This window comes from Giraffa tippelskirchi, chromosome 8 (assembly GCF_054371585.1).
Source record: "Giraffa tippelskirchi isolate mGirTip1 chromosome 8, T2T-mGirTip1v1.2.pri, whole genome shotgun sequence".
NCBI classification, from domain to species: Eukaryota; Metazoa; Chordata; class Mammalia; order Artiodactyla; family Giraffidae; genus Giraffa; species Giraffa tippelskirchi.
In genome coordinates, this window is record NC_137282.1 from 78,891,943 (window position 1) to 78,910,695 (window position 18,753).

General features: G+C 43.6%; 2 protein-coding genes across 3 annotated transcripts in view; one reads left to right on the forward strand and one right to left on the reverse strand.

Moving 5' to 3' along the window:
• On the reverse strand, positions 1–15,547 carry LOC145518022 (uncharacterized). Of its 2 annotated transcripts, none has more exons than XR_014062522.1 (3): positions 13,740–14,692; positions 12,014–12,689; positions 1–202 (listed from the first exon to the last, which is right to left on the reverse strand). XR_014062522.1 is itself a non-coding variant. In XM_081521426.1 (3 exons), the coding sequence occupies exons 1-2, from the start codon at positions 15,415–15,417 to the stop codon at positions 12,512–12,514; spliced, it is 690 nt and encodes a 229-aa protein (XP_081377552.1). In that variant the 5' UTR covers positions 15,418–15,547; the 3' UTR covers positions 1–202; positions 12,014–12,511. The 2 variants fall into 2 exon arrangements, 1 of the variants encoding a protein (XP_081377552.1); XM_081521426.1 differs by lacking the exon at positions 13,740–14,692 and adding an exon at positions 14,906–15,547.
• Positions 14,797–18,753, forward strand: part of SUB1 (SUB1 regulator of transcription) — a 19,761-nt gene continuing 15,804 nt past the window's right edge. The window contains exons 1-2 of the mRNA XM_081521427.1: positions 14,797–14,843; positions 17,380–17,452. Of these exons, the coding sequence (XP_081377553.1) occupies positions 17,381–17,452 (72 nt within the window). The 5' untranslated portion in view covers positions 14,797–14,843; position 17,380. The remainder of the gene's footprint in view (positions 14,844–17,379; positions 17,453–18,753) is intronic.

The following is an 18,753-nucleotide window of genomic DNA, read 5'->3' on the forward strand; positions in this document are numbered from 1 at the left end:
TGACGTTGGTAGTAATCCTGGCTGTGTATTGAAGATGACACGGGGGAGCTGTTGTGGAGTGGTGAGGCTGTGGGGCTCTTCTCCACGGCCAGGAGAGGATTCCCCGGGGAGTTTGGGAGGCAGCGCTCCGATTTCCACACTCCTCTCACCCGCACTGACCTCCTTCTTGTTCTCCTGCTGGCAGTCGCTGCAGCTCTTACGGCTGCAAGAGAAGAAACGGAACCAGTGTTCAGGAGGGTGCCTCGAAAGCTCCTCACTTGTATTAATCGTTTACTTCAGAACATTTTATAAATAGCTCTGTTTTGGGCACACACAAAGAAGGGCAAGTCAAAGTGAAAATAGCCTACTTCTTCTTCTTAGCTAAGAATGCCTACTTTCCACACCTGTCCAACCAGACAGGATATGTCATAGGGGGAGTTGGTCTGATTCTGTTCAAATTGACAGCTGCAGCAGCAGATACATTTTTGCCTACTTTACATTCTCAAAGAAAGGTCATCCTGGAAGACAGCCCAATTTAGTATTTGTGTTACTCTGCTTGGTTCATCATTTCAAAAGGTTAATCACCATACTATACTTATTCTGGAGACGGTTCATTGCTCTTACTCTGAAACAGTCCCTTTCTCTTTTGCACCTGCTGTGGCTACAAGGGCATCCTTCCGGCTTGGGTCCTTCCTTAAGAGTGCGAACTGCTGTCAACTTAAAAGGAACAAAAAAATAGTGTGCACTGCATCAAAATCAAAAGATAGGCCAACGTCAAGAGATATTTCATGTTCATTTCCAGACCACTGCAATAAATTGCATGTTACAATAAAGCAAGTCATGTGAATATTTTGGTTTCCCAGTGCCTATAAAAGTTATGTTCACACTAACTGAAAGTTGCTCAGTCGTGTATGACTGTTTGCGACCCCATGGACTATACAGTTCATGGAATTCTCCAGACCAGAATACTAGAGTGGGTAACCTTTTCCTTCTCCAGGGGATCTTCCCAAGCCAGGGATTGAACCCAGGTCTTCAGCATTGCAGACAGGGTCTTTACCAGCTGAGCCACCAGGGAAGCCCAAGAATACTGGAGTGGGTAGCCTATCCCTTCTCCAGTGGATCTTCTCGACCCAGGAATCAAACTGGGGTCTACTGCATTGCATGTTCACATTATACATAGTCTATTAAGTGTGCAATAGCATTATATCTAAAAAAGTACATACCTTAATTTAAAATACTTTATTGCTAGAAACGGAGAAGGCAATGGCACCCCACTCCAGTACTCTTGCCTGGAAAATCCCATGGGTGGAGGAGCCTGGTAGGCTGCAGACCCATGGGGTCGCTAGGAGTCGGACATGACTGAGTGACTTCACTTTCACTTTTCCTTTTCATGCGCTGGAGAAGGAAATGGCAACCCACTCCAGTATTCTTGCCTGGAGAATCCCAGGGACGGGGGAGCCTGGTGGGCTGCCGTCTATGGGGTCGCACAGAGTCGGACACGACTGAAGTGACTTAGCAGCAGCAGCAGCAGCAGCATTGCTAGAAAAAAATGCTAACCATCTGAACCTTCAATAAGTTGTAATGTTTTTGCTGGTGGAGGGTTTGAAATATTGTGAGAATTACCAAAACATGGCACAGAGACATAAAGTGAGCAAATGTTACTGTACTGGAAAATGGCATAGATAGACTTGCTCAATGCAGGGTTCCCACACTTCAATTTGTAAGAAATGCAATATCTGCAAAGCACAATAAAGTGAAATGCAACAAAACAGGTTATGTCTGTAGCTCCATTATTTTAACACCTGATGCCTGAGAATGAACAGATACAGAAAAGAAATGTTTAATTGTGGATGTAAGTAACTCAATGGCAAAACATTAAAAAAAAGAGGAACAATCAAAATAAAACTTGTTGGCAGAATAAAGAAAAATGAAAATAAAAACAGCCCATTGGTTACAATTGGTTACACAGTTGTCTTGAATCACATGGAATATTTAATCTGACCTTTGACAGAACAGGAAAGTGAGGGTCAAAGAAGTGAAATGACTTGCCCCAGCCCTTTTCTGGTCAATACCACTTTTGGTCTCTGGACTCTGCTCTTCAGCATTTTTCTGTCACGCTATATAGTCCCCCACATATCAATTCTGAGTGACAATAACAGAGTTCGGGCTTCTTTCTTCTAATTCTTCTTTCTCTTCACATATAAGTGATATCTTATGGTATTTGTCTTTCTCTTTCTGATTGACTTAGTTCAATAATTTCTCGGTTCATCCATGTTGCTGCAAATTGCATTATTTCTAAAGTAGCCTTTTAAATAGGCTGAGAAAAAGTATTCATTCATGTTTTTCATCAAAAATAAATGAGACAGAAATGATGATGTTGATTTCTTCACTTTGCTATGTCCCTCTGTGTGTAGGTCATGTTTTCCTCATTGGTTCTATACCCTAGTCGGACTTCTACATACTTACACATGACGTTCCACATTCAGCGTTACTGGGGATATAAAACTAACAATAGCCTAGGCCCTACTGTGGAAGAGCAAAACTATTTAGTTCTTGCAGTGTAGGCCTTATAATCTAGCAGAAGTCACTGAGGGATAAGGATGTCCCATATAAAGTGTTACTAATAAGTAGGCCTTTTAAAAAACCGAGACACCAGAAGCTATACACCTGTCTTACTTGGTTAATCATAGTTGAATTTTTGAAACCGAAAGCAATAAGCTGATTTTTTTGAACAACATGTTTACTAAAGAGACTGTACTATGAAAAGACCACAGTTCTGAGTGAGGTAAAGTGGCATTGTCATCTTGACCCTGGGCTGTTGGTTTCTGTGATGGTCCAGAGTCAGACATCCTGAACTCCAGTATTCTAAAGTGTTGCCTGACTGCTCTTTTTTTTTTTTTAGTTTTCTCAACACAGGCATCATTTAGCCCGAGGTCTTGGGTTAAGTGTCTTTACAGGGCTGTGGGTGGATTGAGTTCTTGTTTCAGCAGAGACCATGACAGATTGGATTGTCCTTCTAATCACTGTGACTAACTACTGGTTCCTATATGTGATAGTTCACTCGGTGCTTCTGAACAGTCTCCCTATGGATGTGATGGTTACCCAGTCAGGTAAACTCTTGCATCAGACCTCAGCTAAAGAGAACGCTTGGGTTAGATTTTCATATTGGTTTCATTGACTGCCACAGGTATAGCAACATAGGATGCATGTAAAGTTATGAGCACTCCAAAAAATTTACCTAAGCAAGATGATACCTATATGTACTGTCTGCCATAGCAGTCTCCTTGGGAAGTTATGCACTTGTTCAAACAGTAGTAACATATTTACACTCACCTTTTTTTTTTTTTTTGAATTGCCACCAAGGCCAATTAGTGATCCATATAAAGATTTCGTTTTATAAATGTCTTACTCACGTATCATGAATCTGAGAAATTTTTTTGCTTTTCACAAATACAAATTGACCTCACTGGGACTTCCTTGGTGGTGCAGGGTTTGTGAGTTTGATCCCTGGTCAGGGAACTAAGATCCCACATGCCCTGTGGCATGGTCAAAAAAGAAAAAGAGATCGTAGTGACTGGGTTTTGTCTTTCTTCTTTATCTTGGAGTTTGTTGATACATTGTTTGTTCTGTCCAGTCTATTCAGATCAAGGCTGGTGAGATCTCTTTGTCAGGATCTTCTGGCTGTTGGTGCCACATCTTTGCTACTCTTGGTGAGTGAGGAAGATACTCTGCTGAGTCCTACAGCGCCCTGAGGGGTTCCAGGATTCAGTGAGGCTGCCTTAGGCCTGCCATCCTTGACGTGTCACATAGACATTTCCATGCACACCCTGGGGGTGCAGAGAACCTTCCAGAGGGTGCCCATCTGGAGAGCTAGGCAACGGTTTGCTTTGCTCCCAACCCCCAAACTCTCTGGGGATCTTCCTCCAGGGCTGGCCTGGGGACAGAGAGCAACTGCTTCTCAAAGGCACTAAAGACATTGCATTTCTCTTCTCTTGCAGACTAGGGAAAATCTCCTAGTAGGAGACTTCCCTAATGGGAAAATCTCTGGTGGGAGTAGGGGCAGACAGATATGAATGTGACTAATTACATAGTTTTAAATCTATAATTTATGCCTGGAATCCTAAGATTTTGAAAGCCCAAAGCCAAGAATCCGACCCCCTTGCTCTGCTCTGACATTCTTCTCTTTGTGGAATGATGGGAGTGAGAAAGTAGGGGTGGGGGAGAGGGAGAGTCAGGAGGGAGGAAGTGCTGGGAACTGGAGCCACACTGGGTCATGTTTCAAAATAATATCCTGCTGCTTGTTTAAACCTTTTCCTGAAGTTTTGGGAGGAATGAGTAATGGAAGGTATTAACAGTGCAATGAAGTGTCAGGAACCATTTGAAAGTTTCCCCAAACTTTCTAGCGGGTCTCCAGGAGTTTCTCGATAGCCGTCTGTTCCTCAAGTTCTGGTCTTTCGTGGTTACTGAGTGGTTTCCCTAGCTCTTTTTCCTCTCCTCTCAGCTCCCCAGACCGCCTCCGTTTCTGGACTACCTATGGATACTCCAATTTCAATTCATTTACATAGCCTTCTTTTCTTTCTTTTGGCGGCACCACCAGGCATGTGGGATCTTAGTTCTCCAACAAGGGCTCAAACCCAAGCCCCCTGCACTGGAAGTTAGAGTCTTAACCACTGGACAACCAGAGAAGTCGCAAGCCTTCCTTTTTTATTTTTTAAAATTTTAATTTATTTACTTAGTTTTGGCTGGGCTGGGTCCTCGTTGCTGTGTGGACTTTTCTCTGGTTGTGGTTAGTAGGGGCTACTCTCTAGCCGCTGTGCGAGCACTTCTTATTGCAGTGGTTTCTCTTGTTGCTGAGCTCAGGTTTAGGGAGCAAGGGTCAGTAGTTGTCGGCATATGGTCTCAGTAGTAGTGGCTCCTGGGCTTGGTTGATCTGAGGTATGCAGGATCTTCCCAGATCAGGGATTGAACCCGTGTCTCCTGCATTGGCAGGAAGATTCTTTACCACTGAAGCACAAGGGAAGCCCCCTGGCCTTCTTTTTGCATTATCCACTCCTTCCAGACCCAGACTTGAACCAGGAACTGGAGTCCTTTCATATCCAAAGATTCCCTCTAGGAATTTTTTGTGAAAGGAGCAACTCCCATCGCCATTCTGTAGAAATGCATGCAGGTTTTGCTTCCCTCTTGTTGGAAGCCACTGCAATCCTATTTTGCTGTAAATAAAATTTCCCCTCTCTCTTTTACTCAAATGTAAAATTTTATTTTTGTTTGTTTTTTCTTTTGACATTATATTTGCTTAAAAATAATAGAAATCACTTCTGAACAAAGATTTGCCAATAGTTTCGCCAGGAACCACAACCCAGGAAAATGGAACCAGCTAGATTTGCATGCAAATCTATCTCCCTGCTTCTGAAAATTCATACTTCCTTAACTATTCTCCACCTCCTGAGGCTCAGAGAATTGAAACTCAAACCTACCACAGGCACACCACTTGGTCCCTTCAGTGACACAGACTGAATGAAAACTTCTGTTAAAGGGGCAAGGGATGGAGGTGCAGAGGATTCTATGTTCATTTATGCCCGCTTGGTTTACCTGGAACATTAAGCATGATTTTGAAGGGGACCAAATATGTCATCCCAAAATATGCCTTAATATTGACATCAACATTATTTTGAGCTAAAGGCACTTAAAAAAACACAAAAAAAAACAGCAAGTACAAGAAGGATGGACTTCCCTGGTGGTTTGGTGGAAAAGAATCCTCCTGCCAATGCAGGAGACTTGCAGGAGATGTGGGTTCAATCCCTGGATCGGGAAGATCCCCTGGAGCAAGAAATGGCAACCCACTCCAGTATTCTTGCCTGGAAAATCCCATGGACTAAGGAGCCCGGCAGGCTGGCAGGCTGTAGTCATGCATGGTTACTTTATTTCATCATGATTCAGAGTATCATAAAGTATTTTTTTAAAGGAATTAATTTGTATTTTTGCCTATATTTTTTTAAAAAGTCAAATAGAACTAGAAGGGGGAAAGAGTTTGGGGAGGGATGTTTTCCATTAGTGCTCAGACTTTGATTCCGTCTTTGGTAGTGTATTTGTCCCTCAACTCTTCACATAGACCATCTCCTGTCTGATTCTCCCAAAAAAGATTTAACTCCCTTCTCCTTCAAGGGTGGGCTGGATGTGCACCATGGATCTAATTGCTGCATCGTTGTTGTTCAGTCACTAAGCTGTGTCCGACACTGTGACCCCAAGAACTGCAGCACGCCAGGCTTCCCTATCCTTCACTCTCTCCCTGTGCTTGCTCAATCTCACGTCCACTGAGTCAGTGATGCCATCCAACTATCTCATCCTCTGTCGTCCCCTTCTCCTCTTACCTTCAATCTTTCCCAGCATCAGGGTCTTTTCCAATGAGTCGGCTCTTCGCATCAGGTGGCCAAAGTATTGGAGCTTCAGCTTCAGCATTAGTCTTTTCAATGAATATTCAGGTTTGATTTCCTTTAAGATTGACTGATTTGATCTCCTTGCCGTCCAAGGGATTCTCAAGAGTCCTCTCTAACACTACAGTTCAAAATCATCAATTCTTCGGTGCTCAGCCTTCTTTATGGTCCAACTCTCACATCCATACATGACTACTGGAAAAATTGTTCACCTTTTTTTTCACCCCCATCCTCTGCACCCCAAGACTTCCATGCCATCTCAGGTTTGTATTCTGAACTTTTCAGGATTCTGCTTCTATTTTGCCAAATCTTTGAACATCCATCCACCTGCCCTCCCTCTTCATATTTTGGACTTCTGCACCCCATACATTCTCTGCGATAGTGGCCCTAAGAGGACTCTTCTTGGACCACTTGCTGCAGGGAGTGAGATGGACCCAGGGCCTGCTGGTCACTATGGAATGCTGTTTTTATCAAATGTCATCCTACTGGGCCCATGGCCTCCTTTCTCTCCTAGGTGACGTGTTCTTTCCTGTTGCACATTGGGACCCAGGAGTTTATTTTTGGTGGCTGCCTTGAGCCCACGCAATTCCACAGCTGTGCAAAAATCAGTGGCAAAGAAGGAAGGTTGCCTCTCTCCATTTGGGCAAATGAATTTCAAAGCAGAGTTATTTGGGCCCAGTGGTTTAAGTTTAGAAGAACAGATCTTTCTTTCCCTTATTACTCCTAGTGTTCCCTGTGTTGGACTTGGACAGGTGCACAGACAGCTCAGCTGGCATGCATGCATGCCAAGTTGCTTTAGTCATGTCAGATTCTTTGCAACCCTATGGACTGTAGCTCGCCCGACTCCTCTGTCCATGGGATTCTCCAGGCAAGAATACTGGAGTGGATTGCCATGCCCTCCTTCAGGGGATCTTCCTGACCCAGGGATCGAACCTGCATCTCTTCCATCTCCTGCACTGGCAGGCAGATTCTTTACCACTAGGGCCACCTGGGAAGCCCATGAGCTTGGGCCAGGTCCAGATGAAAGTGACTTTGATATTCTCGGAATTCATTATGTCTTACTGTAACAGTTAGAACCACCTTCTCTATAGTGTGTCTAGTTTTCCAGTTCTTTCTTCTTTTTTCAACCTGTCAAAGAGGGGAAATTTTCCCCTTGTCCCTCTTGGTTCTTCTGGTTGGTCTAATAATCAAATTGACACAAGACAGATTAATAGGAGAAAGCCAAATTTAATTTGTATGTGGAGGAGCTTATAGAACAGGAGATTTAAAGAAGTAGCCAAAGCGGGCAATTTCTTTAATCCTTTTTAGACAAAGGAAAAATAAATTTGTGAAGAATTGTCAAGACAAAGAAGTTTGGGCTTGGGGTAGTGAATTAGCAAAGAAGTAGCAAGGTTTTTTCTACAACTTCTTGGCTTTGAAGTCCCTGTCTCTGGTGATAAAGGATGCCTCTCTATCTCTTGCTCCAAGGAAGGTACTTTTCACATGGGAGACTTATTTTCTGCTCACAAGGGGACAAAGGAGGGTCAGAATGTCCTTCATGTATTAGCTGTTTCTTAAGTAATATTAACTTAAAGTAATCCATGTAGCTAAGTGGCACATTTTAGGGCTGCCTGCCCTGAACCCCAAACCACACCTCACTCTTTTCTTTTTCACATGTGATAAAATCCAAACTCCTTGCACTTCATTAAGGGCCCTCTGCCATCTGGCTTCACTCTGCTTTTCCAGATGAATTTCCTATTGTTCCTCCATGCTATCTTTCTGCACTGATAGAACTGACTGCTCATAGCCTCTCAATGTACCTTACTCATTTTGTGGTCATACCTAGCTCAGAGTCTTCCTCTATTCCCACTCTAAATGCTCTCTCTCCTCTCCCTTGGTCAAGCTTAAGGCTGTTTTCCTCTTCAAAACATTCTCAGTCTATTCCAATTCAGAGGCCCAGGTGTCTGTGAAATTTTGTAGTATTTGTGGTTGTAGCTTTCACTTGACATTTACACGGAGTCTTGTACCATTTCATGTATGTGAAGTGAAAGTCATTCAGTCGTGTCCAATTCTTTGTGACCCCATGGACTATACAGTCCATAGAATTCTTCAGGCCAGAATACTGGAGTGGGTAGCCTTTCCCTTCTCCAGGGGATCTTCCAAACCGAGGGATTGAACCCAGGTCTCCTGCATTGCAGGTGGATTCTTTATCAGCTGAGCCACCAGGAAAGCCCAAGAATACTGGAGTGGGTAGCCTATCCCTTCTCCAGGGGGTCTTCCTGACCCAGGAATTGAACTGGGGTCTCCTGCATTGCAGGCAGGTTCTTTACCAGCTGAGCTACTAGGGAAGCCCATTTCACATATAGTTATACCTCAAAGAACAAACTCTTGGCTAACACAATCTATTCCTCTAGGCACAGAACCCACAGGAGGGAAGCTTTGGGATTCCTTGGTGCTAATTAAGAGGAGTAATGGGTGAGGAGGAGGAGGCAGTGGTGCTGTCTTGGATCTTGGAGAAAGGCTAGAACTGGGCTCTGGTAACTCTGCAGAGCCAGCATTTCCTGGAGCTTGGGCAGCCCTGGCATTGAGCCTGGGGAGCTGCCGTGTGGGCTCCACCTCTGTACAGCCCATGGTCTCCAGTGGGGTTCTACATCAGGAGAATATGCTGTTATTTAGACTCATCTCAACCTTAGGGCCTTAGCACATGCTGCTTTCTCTGTTTCGAACCCCTAGCACCTAAATTTTAGCCTGGCTGTCTTTTTTCATTAGGGTCCCTGCCTGAATATTCCCATTTCACTCCTTTCAGGATCTAAATTAACTTCACCCCAACACTCTTTACTGCTTCATCTTGTTTTTCTTTTATTTTTTATAGCACTTATCTGAAATTACCATCTCTATTTAATTCTTTACTTGCTTATTGTCTGCTCCATGAGTTTACAATGAACCAGTTTTGTTCATTCCTGAATTCCCAGCACTTAGAGCAGTTCTGGCATATGGTAGATGCTCAATACACTGTTTATGAAATGAGGGAATAAACTGGGGAAGGACCTTTGGGCAGTTTCCTGCACTTGAGTCAAGAGAGTTGTAGCTGTTTCTATCTTGGAGGAGTGTGTGCATGCTAAGTGACTTCAGTCTTGTCCCACTCTTTGTGACCCCATGGACCATAGCCCCCCAGGCTCCTATGTCCATGGGATTCTCCAGGCTAAGATAGTGGAGTAGGGTTGCCATTTCCTCCTCCAGGGGATCTTCCAGACCCAGAGATGGAACCTGCATCTCTTATGTCTCTTGCATCACCTGGTGGGTTCTCTACCACTAGTGCCACCTAGGAAGCCCGTCTTGGAGGGGAGGGAGCAGATACTGTGAGTCAAATGACTCCACCCAGTTTCCCGGACTCTGTCTTTCCTTAGCCAGAGAGAACTATATCCATGGCTCTCAGCGCCCAGGCCACCCAATGATCCTCTAGTTACCCCACTACATAAGCTCAGTCCAATCAAACACCTCCTACAAAGCCCCAGGGCACTGCTGCCCCAAGGGAATTATAGTTGGCTGGTCATAATCAGTGAGGGTGCTTCCCTAACTACATTTGGGTGTGTAAATGCCAGGCTCACAAGCTACCATGCTGGAACAGTGGTTCCTGAGTGAGTTTCATCTTTTTACACTTTAATTTTCATATTTTTATTTTTGATTTTTTCATTTTTCTCATTGAAGTCTATCTTATATACTGTAAAATACACAAGTATCAAGTGAAATTTTACATCTGAATGGGCTTCCCAGGTGGTGCTAGTGGTAAAGAACCCACCTGCCAATGCAAGAGACAGAAGAGACGCAGGTTTGACTCCTGGGTTGGGAAGATCCCCTGGAGGCGGGCATGACCAACCACTCCAGTATTCTTGCTCGAAGAATCCCATGGGCAGAGGAGCCTGGCGGGCTACAGTCCATGGGGTCACAGAGTCAGACATGACTGAAGCGACTTAGCATGCATGCGTGCATGTGTTACATCTATATATGCCTATCTCTTGATGAGGGTGAAAGAGGAGAGGGAAAAAGCTAGCTTAAAACTCAACATTCATTGTACAAGTTTCCTAGAAGTCTTTGTGCCTTCACAAAACAAAACAGGGCTCATTGGCTTTAAGAGACTGTAAGTGAAAGAAACAATTTGAAAACCAAAATGGAAATAGATTACAGCAAGACTCAGACTCAGCAAGATGCACTGAGAGAAAAATAAGCTACAATGAAACCTCATTAATTAAAAATTCATTATGGCAAGGCAAGTTTGATTAGGTGAAAAATGTTCATAAATTTAAAAGAAAAAATATTTAAACCCTCCATTAAATATGTATGTATATCTATCAGTTATAAAGAGCAAATTCAGTGTATCTAAATAAAGGTGTGGCTACATAAAGATCCTCATGGAAGGTATTTTAATATAATTGATGAGAGTGATTAGAAACTACGCATATCGCGTGGGAAAAGGGTGATTTTTAAAGAGCGTTTAAGTAGTTCAGACCCATCAGGCTTCCTTACGTACAATTAATTTGCTTTAGCAAACCCTTCAACTTTAAGTCATTATCTTCAATTCCAGGAGGAATCAATGAGGTTTTACTGTAAAAGTAGAATAACATTTCAAATGATGAGTCCAGCATCACCCATACCAAAAAAATTAGTCATGAATCTTCAGTTTGGAAAGCTATTACTGTACAATATAGCAAGAACCAAATGTTCACAAGCTGGAAGCAAAACCAGGTAAGGAGCAGGAAATCCTCAGTGTTGTACCACTGGTTCCTCTACTCATTAGAAATACAACTGCAATCTACAATCAAGCAGTAGAACCACTGCTTATTAAGAGGCACTAAATTGTAAGCATCTCAGCGGGGAGACAGAGGAGTATTTTTGAACACAGTCACAGTGGGGAGCTGTGGAAATGGGGTTAGGATTCAACACGACACATTAGGAGCAAGATGCGTCTGCACTTTAGATTTCTGAATGATACGATTACAGCCACAATCTAGCAAATAAAAACCAAAACAACCAACACATGAACCCTGAGCTTCCACATTCCCCTTTCAGGTGAGACACTGATACAGACCATCATTATCTAGGAGAATATGGCTTTCATTAAATCTCAATGTGTCTCCCAAGTGGAGTGCTTATAAAATAAGTTATTCTAAACTATATACATTTAATTTTGGAATGGAGACACACAGATACATGTAAACATCAAAAGAATCACTCTGTTGCACGTCAGGGTTCAAACCAGTCCAGGCTTGGTGGAATATTAAGAGGCTGGGGCCTGATTAAACAATGAGGATGCAAGAGCCCAGACGGTACTAAATAAATCATTAGGAGACAATCAAGAAATGGCTTGTACATTAAACCATTTCAGAAAACCAAGTTTGACTAAATACTTTCAAGTTGTCTTACTTTAGAAAAGCAGAACATTTAAAATAAAAATTATCAGAGTATATTTAAAATTGTCACCCTAGTTCATAGTAATTTTCTATTTTATTACTTTTGGGCTAAGGATTAAATATTTTCTCAGGCAAAAATCTTTTCTATGTTCTCATTAATTATTACACTGTAAACAATTTTTGTTTCATGGTTCTTTTTGTTTTTTTATTACTTACAGTTATGTTCATCTTCATTGAATTTCATATTTGAGAGACTCTTGTCTTGACTGAAACAAATTTTCACGACCATTGCTTTCCTCTGGTTTGGAGATAGACTCTTACATGGCCTTGTGGACTTCCTAGGGAGCATGGTGCATTGACCTCCACCCTTAGATTGTAGTAAAGGGGAGACTGTGAGCCCTTACTTTCTCAGGCTTGGGTCAGGGAGCTCAGCAGGGCCCTGTCTTTTTGGGTGACCCCATAGGGACTTCATTGTTTCTTTCTGACTTCAAGAATAGGGATCCATTTTGTAACTCCTCAGAGGAACTGTTCTTTGGCTCATAACTTGTCCTTTGCTCCATGGATTAGTTCTCTTGCCTTAATTTCACAGGAGTGTAAGCTTCAGGAACTCTGTAAAGGCTGAGGTTTTTGTCTGTTTTCTCTTCTGCTGTATTTGTACCACCAGCATCTGGGTCAGTGTCTGGTGTACATAGTAGGTGCTCAATAAAAATGTGCTCAATGAATTTCTAAAAAAAAATCAACATTCAAAAAAACGAACAACATGGCATCCGGTCCCATCACTTCATGGCAAATAAATGGGAAAAAAGTGGAAACAGAGGCACAATTTATTTTCTTGGGCTCCAAAATCACTGTGGATGGTGACTGCAGCCATGAAATTAAAAGACCCTTGCTCCTAGGAAGAAAAGAGCGTGTCTGTGATAAACCTACACAGCGTATTAAACAGCAGATACATCACTTTGCCAACAAAGGTCTGTATAATCAAAGCTATGGTTTTTCCAGTGATCACATACAGATGTGAGAGTTGGACCATAAAGAAGGCTGAGAGCTGAAGAATTGATGCTTTTGAACTGTGGTGCTGGAGAAGACTTGAGAGTCCTTTGGACAGCAAGTAGATCAAACCAGTCAATCCTAAAGGAAATTAATCCTGAAAGTTGACTGGAAGCACTGATGCTGAAGTTGAAGCTCTGATATTTTGGCCACCTGATGTGAAGAGCTGACTCATTGGAGAAGACCCTGATGCTGGGAAAGATTGAAGGCAAGAGAACAGGGCAGCAGAGGATGAAATGGATAGCATCAGTGACTCAGTGAACATGAGTTTGAACAAACTACAGGAGACAGTGAAGGACAAGGAAGCCTGGAGTGCTGCAGTCCATGGGGTCACAGAGACGGACATGACTTAGCAACTGAACAATGCCTATCTAACTACCACCCAGACCAAGATATATTCAGCATTCCAGCAGATTCCTTCATACTCACTCCAAGTGATAGTCCCCCAAGGCTAACCTGACCTAGATCGCTTTGGATTATTTTTGCTTTTTTTGTGCCTTGCATAAAAGGAACTAGACAGCAAGTATTTCATTTTTAAGAAGTAGTCATGTAGCCTGATGCTGCACGCATAGAAGTGGGCTATAGTGTTTGAGGTCTCCCTCAGTCTGCAGCATCCAGGGTTTGAATCATGACTCGCTCTATCACCTACAGCAGAACTTATTTAACCTGAATGGAGAGAACAATCATTTCTACATTGGAAAGTGCTTATTAGGATGAGTGTTATATGTGAAGTGCCTCACTGCAGTGCCTGGAACATAGTGGATGCTTGATAAATGTGTGTTGAATATGTATTCTTGGCTATAGTAGGCATTCATTAAATATAGATTCAAAGACTCTATGAGCCATATTCCTGCTTATAGCATGGATATCTGTTGGTTTCTGTGAACTCACTTACATTTCCAGAACTTCAGTTTAGGTACTTTTTTTTTTTTTTTTTGCCCCACAACTTGCAGGATCTTAGTTCCCTGACCATGGATTGAACTTCAGGCATCCGGCAGTGAAAGTGCCAAGTCCTAACCACTGGACTTCCAGGGAGTTCCTAGAACTTCAGTTTAGGAATAAGTGTGTGGGTGTGTGGTAAGGACTTCTGCGAAGACTTTTTTTGCACTTTCTGGAATTAAACGTTATGACTGTAGCTTCCTTCCTTTGAATTCTACCGGCCAGGATCAAATACCAGAGTAGGGGATCATTTCTTGGAAAATGGGCCAGAAGTGTTGTTCTTTTTCAGACATTTCGCTTTAACACAAGAAACATTTACGGAACAAGTGCAAAGCTCGGTGCTCGTCAGTTCAGTCGCTCAGTCATGTCAGACTCTGCGACCCCATGGACTGCATGCAGCACGCCAGGCCTCCCTGTCCATCACCAACTCCTGAGTTTACTCAAACTCATGTCCATTGAGTCGGTGATGCCATTCAACCATCTCATCCTCTGTTGTCCCCTTCTTCTCCCGCCTTCAATCTTTCCCAGCATCAGGGTCTTTTCCAGTGAGTCAGCTGTTCGCATGAGGTGGCCAAAGTATTGGAATTTCAGCTTCAACATCAGTCCCTCCAATGAACAGCCAGGACTGATCTCCTTTAGGATGGACTGGTTGGATCTCCTTGCAGTCCAAGGGACTCTCAAGAGTCTTCTCCAGCACCACAGTTCAAAAGCACCCATTCTTCGGTGCTCAGCTTTCTTTATAGTCCAACTCTCACATCCATACATGACCACTGGAAAAACCATCGGTGCTCGTCATTCATGTTTAATTCGTTCCCTCTTTCAGTCACAAGTCAAATCCAATCTTCGAGGCATCTTTCCTGGGATCAGTTCAGGATGAGGGGCGGGCCCTTTAAGGCCCTGGAAAGGGTTTCGGTGTCGGTTTTTGGCGAGGAAGCCACGCCCCATCGCGTGTGCGTAGTCTCAGCGGGGCGGGGCCGGCGTCTCTCTGCTGTCGTCACTTCCGTTTCTCTGTCAGTCGCTAGTGAGCGAGCAGGAGACAGTTCGGCTACTGGAGCGGAGCGTGAGTGCCCGGGACCCCGCCCCCACCCCTGCCCGTCCAAGCACCGCTCGGCCGACCCCTACCTTCCCAGCTCGGCCGCTCTCCGCCTGAGGCCCGGGCTCCTTGTCGGCCGCGGCTGCCGGAAATGGCGGCGCTGCCTGATCTCCCCCTTCCCTTCCTCGGCCTCCCCGGACCCCCTCCTTCGTCCCCGACTACGAGCCCCACGCGTTTCAGGCCCCTTGACGCCTGAAGCTGGCTCCCGGGAACGGCCCCGGGGTGGCGGGTGAGGCGATCTCGGGCGGCGGGCGCGGCCGGGCGGGGCCGAGGAGCCGCGGGAAGGGGCCTGGGGCGCCCCCGGGACAATGCAGCAGCGGCCCGGGCCCGGGCGGGGGCGCGTGCGGGGCCTGCGTCTCTGGGGCCCTCGTCCCTGCTCCCCGGAGTGGGGACGCTCCAGGGGCGGGCGGGAGCGGACCGGGTCGGGGGAGGCCGGGTGAGGAGGAGTGAGCGGCTGGTGTGTTGGGGGGAGGGAGCTCTTCGAGGGAGGAAAATGGCGCTTGGTGCAGGTCCCTCCTCTTCCACTCCGTCTCCTCTGCATCTCGCCGCCTCCTACGCCCCCTCCGACCAACCTGGCTCCCACCGCCCCAGCCGTCACCGGTCCCGGGGTCCTGGCGGCTTGCTGGCATCCCCGGACCCGCTTCCCCCGTTGGGGTGCTTAGCACCCTCGTGTTGTACCGAATTCTCGTGCCCTTTAGTTCTAGTTTGTCTTCACCTCTTATTTTCTAATCCTCCTTCCCCCATGCCTTTATCAAAGATCGAAGATTTTCCTTTTTTTTTTTTAAGCTTTTTTTTTTTTTGGTATATTCCGCACCAGCTCTTTCAGTACTACTTTGCCTGAATTACGAGCCACGCCGTCCCCACTCCCCGCTCCCGAACAGTAAAGGCTCATTAAGTGAAAGTGAAAATATATTTTGTTAGTAGTTCAAAGAGTGGTTTAGTTACCATTACCTGGTTTTCGTGTCGGAGGGACTTATTTGGGTTAAACACGAGGTGGTTCTTTGAAATGATCTTAGCCGCCCCGGGTATCTTTAATGAGCAGATGGTGTAGTTATGCTTGACCGTTTCAAAGTGAAAAATAGGTTACGTTCAATTTAATTACCTTAAAAAAAAGCTTCTTGGCATTATTAGCAGCTAGCATACAGAAACAACTACATTGATTTTGGAGATTAGGCTGTAAGTGGAGCAGTAACTGGATTAATGTGTAAAATGTGGTTGTAAACGTTGCTGGCTCTCCTCTGAATTTACTCTTCTTGTTATCAAGAAATTGCCAGTTAAAATCAACATGGCTGGGTGGAGCATGGTTTGAGCTTTTTGAATTTAGTGGCTAGAGTAGGGATGGCCCTTTTCTTTTACCTTGACCTCCTCTTGTGGGACACATTGAATGCCATTGCTGTGCAAGTTTAGTCCAAAACTGGATTATTTATGGTTGTTTGAAGTCTTTTTTTCTCTTTTATTCAGCAAACATTTACAGTGTACGTTGTGTATATTGGGCCCTTGAGGGCATATAGAAATTAATAGGGCTCAGTCTCTTCTGAATTGGAGATGTAGGGAGCAAAATATACTTGCTATGAAAATATATGGAGTTTTACCACTTGGTATTATAAGTGCTTTGAATAGAGGTAGAGCATGAAATTCCTTGAAATTTGGGAAACATAGAGGCACAAGACTGCTTTAGGTTCAGGCACTCCATAAACTCCACAGGAAAGACACTAGCCTGTGTACCTCTGTCTGGGGGAATCTCCAAAATCTAGGGAACTAGGGTCATAGTAGGAATTGGAGGAAAGGATTTGCCCCTCCCATAAGCAGGTTCTTCAAATTTCAGTTGCATTTCGGAGTAGAAAATCAGTGTGAAATGTAAATGAACGTTAATTATGTATAACGTTGAATCCATACTTGCTCTTTTGATTGGAATGGTCAAAACGAAAAAATTAAGAACCTATACAGAACATGAAAAGTATGATTGTAATGGTAAAACTAATTAGATACAGACAGCTGCATAGTACAGTTGTCCACCATGCTATGTGTACATTGGGATTAATTCCTGCAATGAATAATTGTACATAAGTCTCATTGGTGGGAAATATAAAGCAATACTGAGAATTGTTCATATTTCTTCCTGGTTTGACAGTGATTGCTGTCAGCTGTCTCTTTGCAATTTACTCTATCTGTAAACATCTAACTCCTATCCATAAGCATCTAACCCTGCTAAAATGGAGTATAAAAAGACCCATTGACTTTGAGAGAGAGATGTAGGAGTATGAGATGTGTATGACATCTAGTTCTTTGCTGGATTTAGAACTCTTCCCTCTGCGTGTTATTTTCAACATGGAAGAGCTTTAGATTAAGAGCATAACTTCTATAGCATTGTGCTCAGTATAACAACTCCAGTGCCACACAATGGTAGAATGAACTGTGGAACTTCTTGAATCTTTGGGGGAGAGTTAAGTTGAAGGTAATGAAAAAGTTTATGAATTATTTACATAACGTATTTTTCTTTCAGAATGCCTAAGTCAAAGGAACTTGTTTCTTCAAGCTCTTCTGGTAGCGATTCTGACAGTGAAGTTGACAAAAAGGTGACTATTACTACACCAGGTCATTTTTGTGATACTTAATTCAGCAGTATTGTTTCTGAAGGACAGCAAAGCATATCAGAACCTTAAAATGAGAGCCTGGATAGATGTTTCTGAAAGTGCAGATGGCCCCTGACGCACTTGACTGAAAAGCCTAGATGCTTGTGGTCCTCATGCAGGCCACGCCCTGAAGTCAGACTTGAGCAAGTTTTCTGACTTGAGCAAGTTTCCTGTTGAGGCTTTTTAGGAGCCTTACAACCAATACCTTAGACCCCGGGGGAATAGCACTAAGTTTAGGCCAAAGCCACTATTAGCTATTGTTAGTAGACTTCTTAAACTTTAGGTATTCTTTATAGTGCTGCTGCACTCTAAGTCCTGTCTGACTCTTTGCAACCCCATGGGCTGTAGCCCACCAGGCTCCTCTGTCCGTGGGATTTCTAAGCAAAAATACTGGAGTGGGTTGCCATTTCCTCCTCCAGGGGATCTTCTCTACCCTGGAATCAAACTCGAGTATCCTGCATTAGCAGGCAGATTTTCTACCACTGAGCTACCTGGGAAGCCCATTCTGTATAGTAGTTGAGCCATATTATGTGAACTTTTTGAAAACAGATATCAGTTTGACAGTCTTCTTAGCCTTGTTGTTTATCCAGCCTCTGAAGATTACATAAAATTTGGCTTGGTACATTTTAAATTAGAATGTTATTTACTCTGATCCTCTCCTTTTAGTTAAATCAGCACTCAGCAAAGCTAGCATGAAATTACCCATTTTGATAAAAAAGGCTTTTTCTGCATTGGATGATAATTGTGCTGTAAGCTTAACTGTGCATTCTGCTTAACTGAGCATCTCACACTGTTGTGAGGGCTTCTTCTACACAGAACTGTCCTTTATCTCCTAGTAGCTTACATAGTTGTGTCTCCGAGCTCAGTTAATAGTGTTAGTTAAAAGAGAGCTTCTATGAGAATCTTGAAAAAATACATAAGATAATTTCGCTTGGAAGATTGAAAAAAGCTTCAAAGAGCATGCATAGCTATATTTGAGAAGGAAGTGTCTTTTAGTTTTTAATTTGCACACAGTATATCGTTTGAATACATTCATTTAACAGATTCTTTATTGAGCTTTTACGTGCCTCGAATGCACCAGTACAGGGACTGTACAGAACTGATAAAAAGATAATTGCTTTCTGCTTAATGAGCTAATTTTTCCTATTTATCCCAAATAGTACTATTAATCCTGTAAGTACTTCCGTTAGATGAATCCACTCTTTAAGTTTGTGTACATAAATATATACATTTTATTTTGCCTA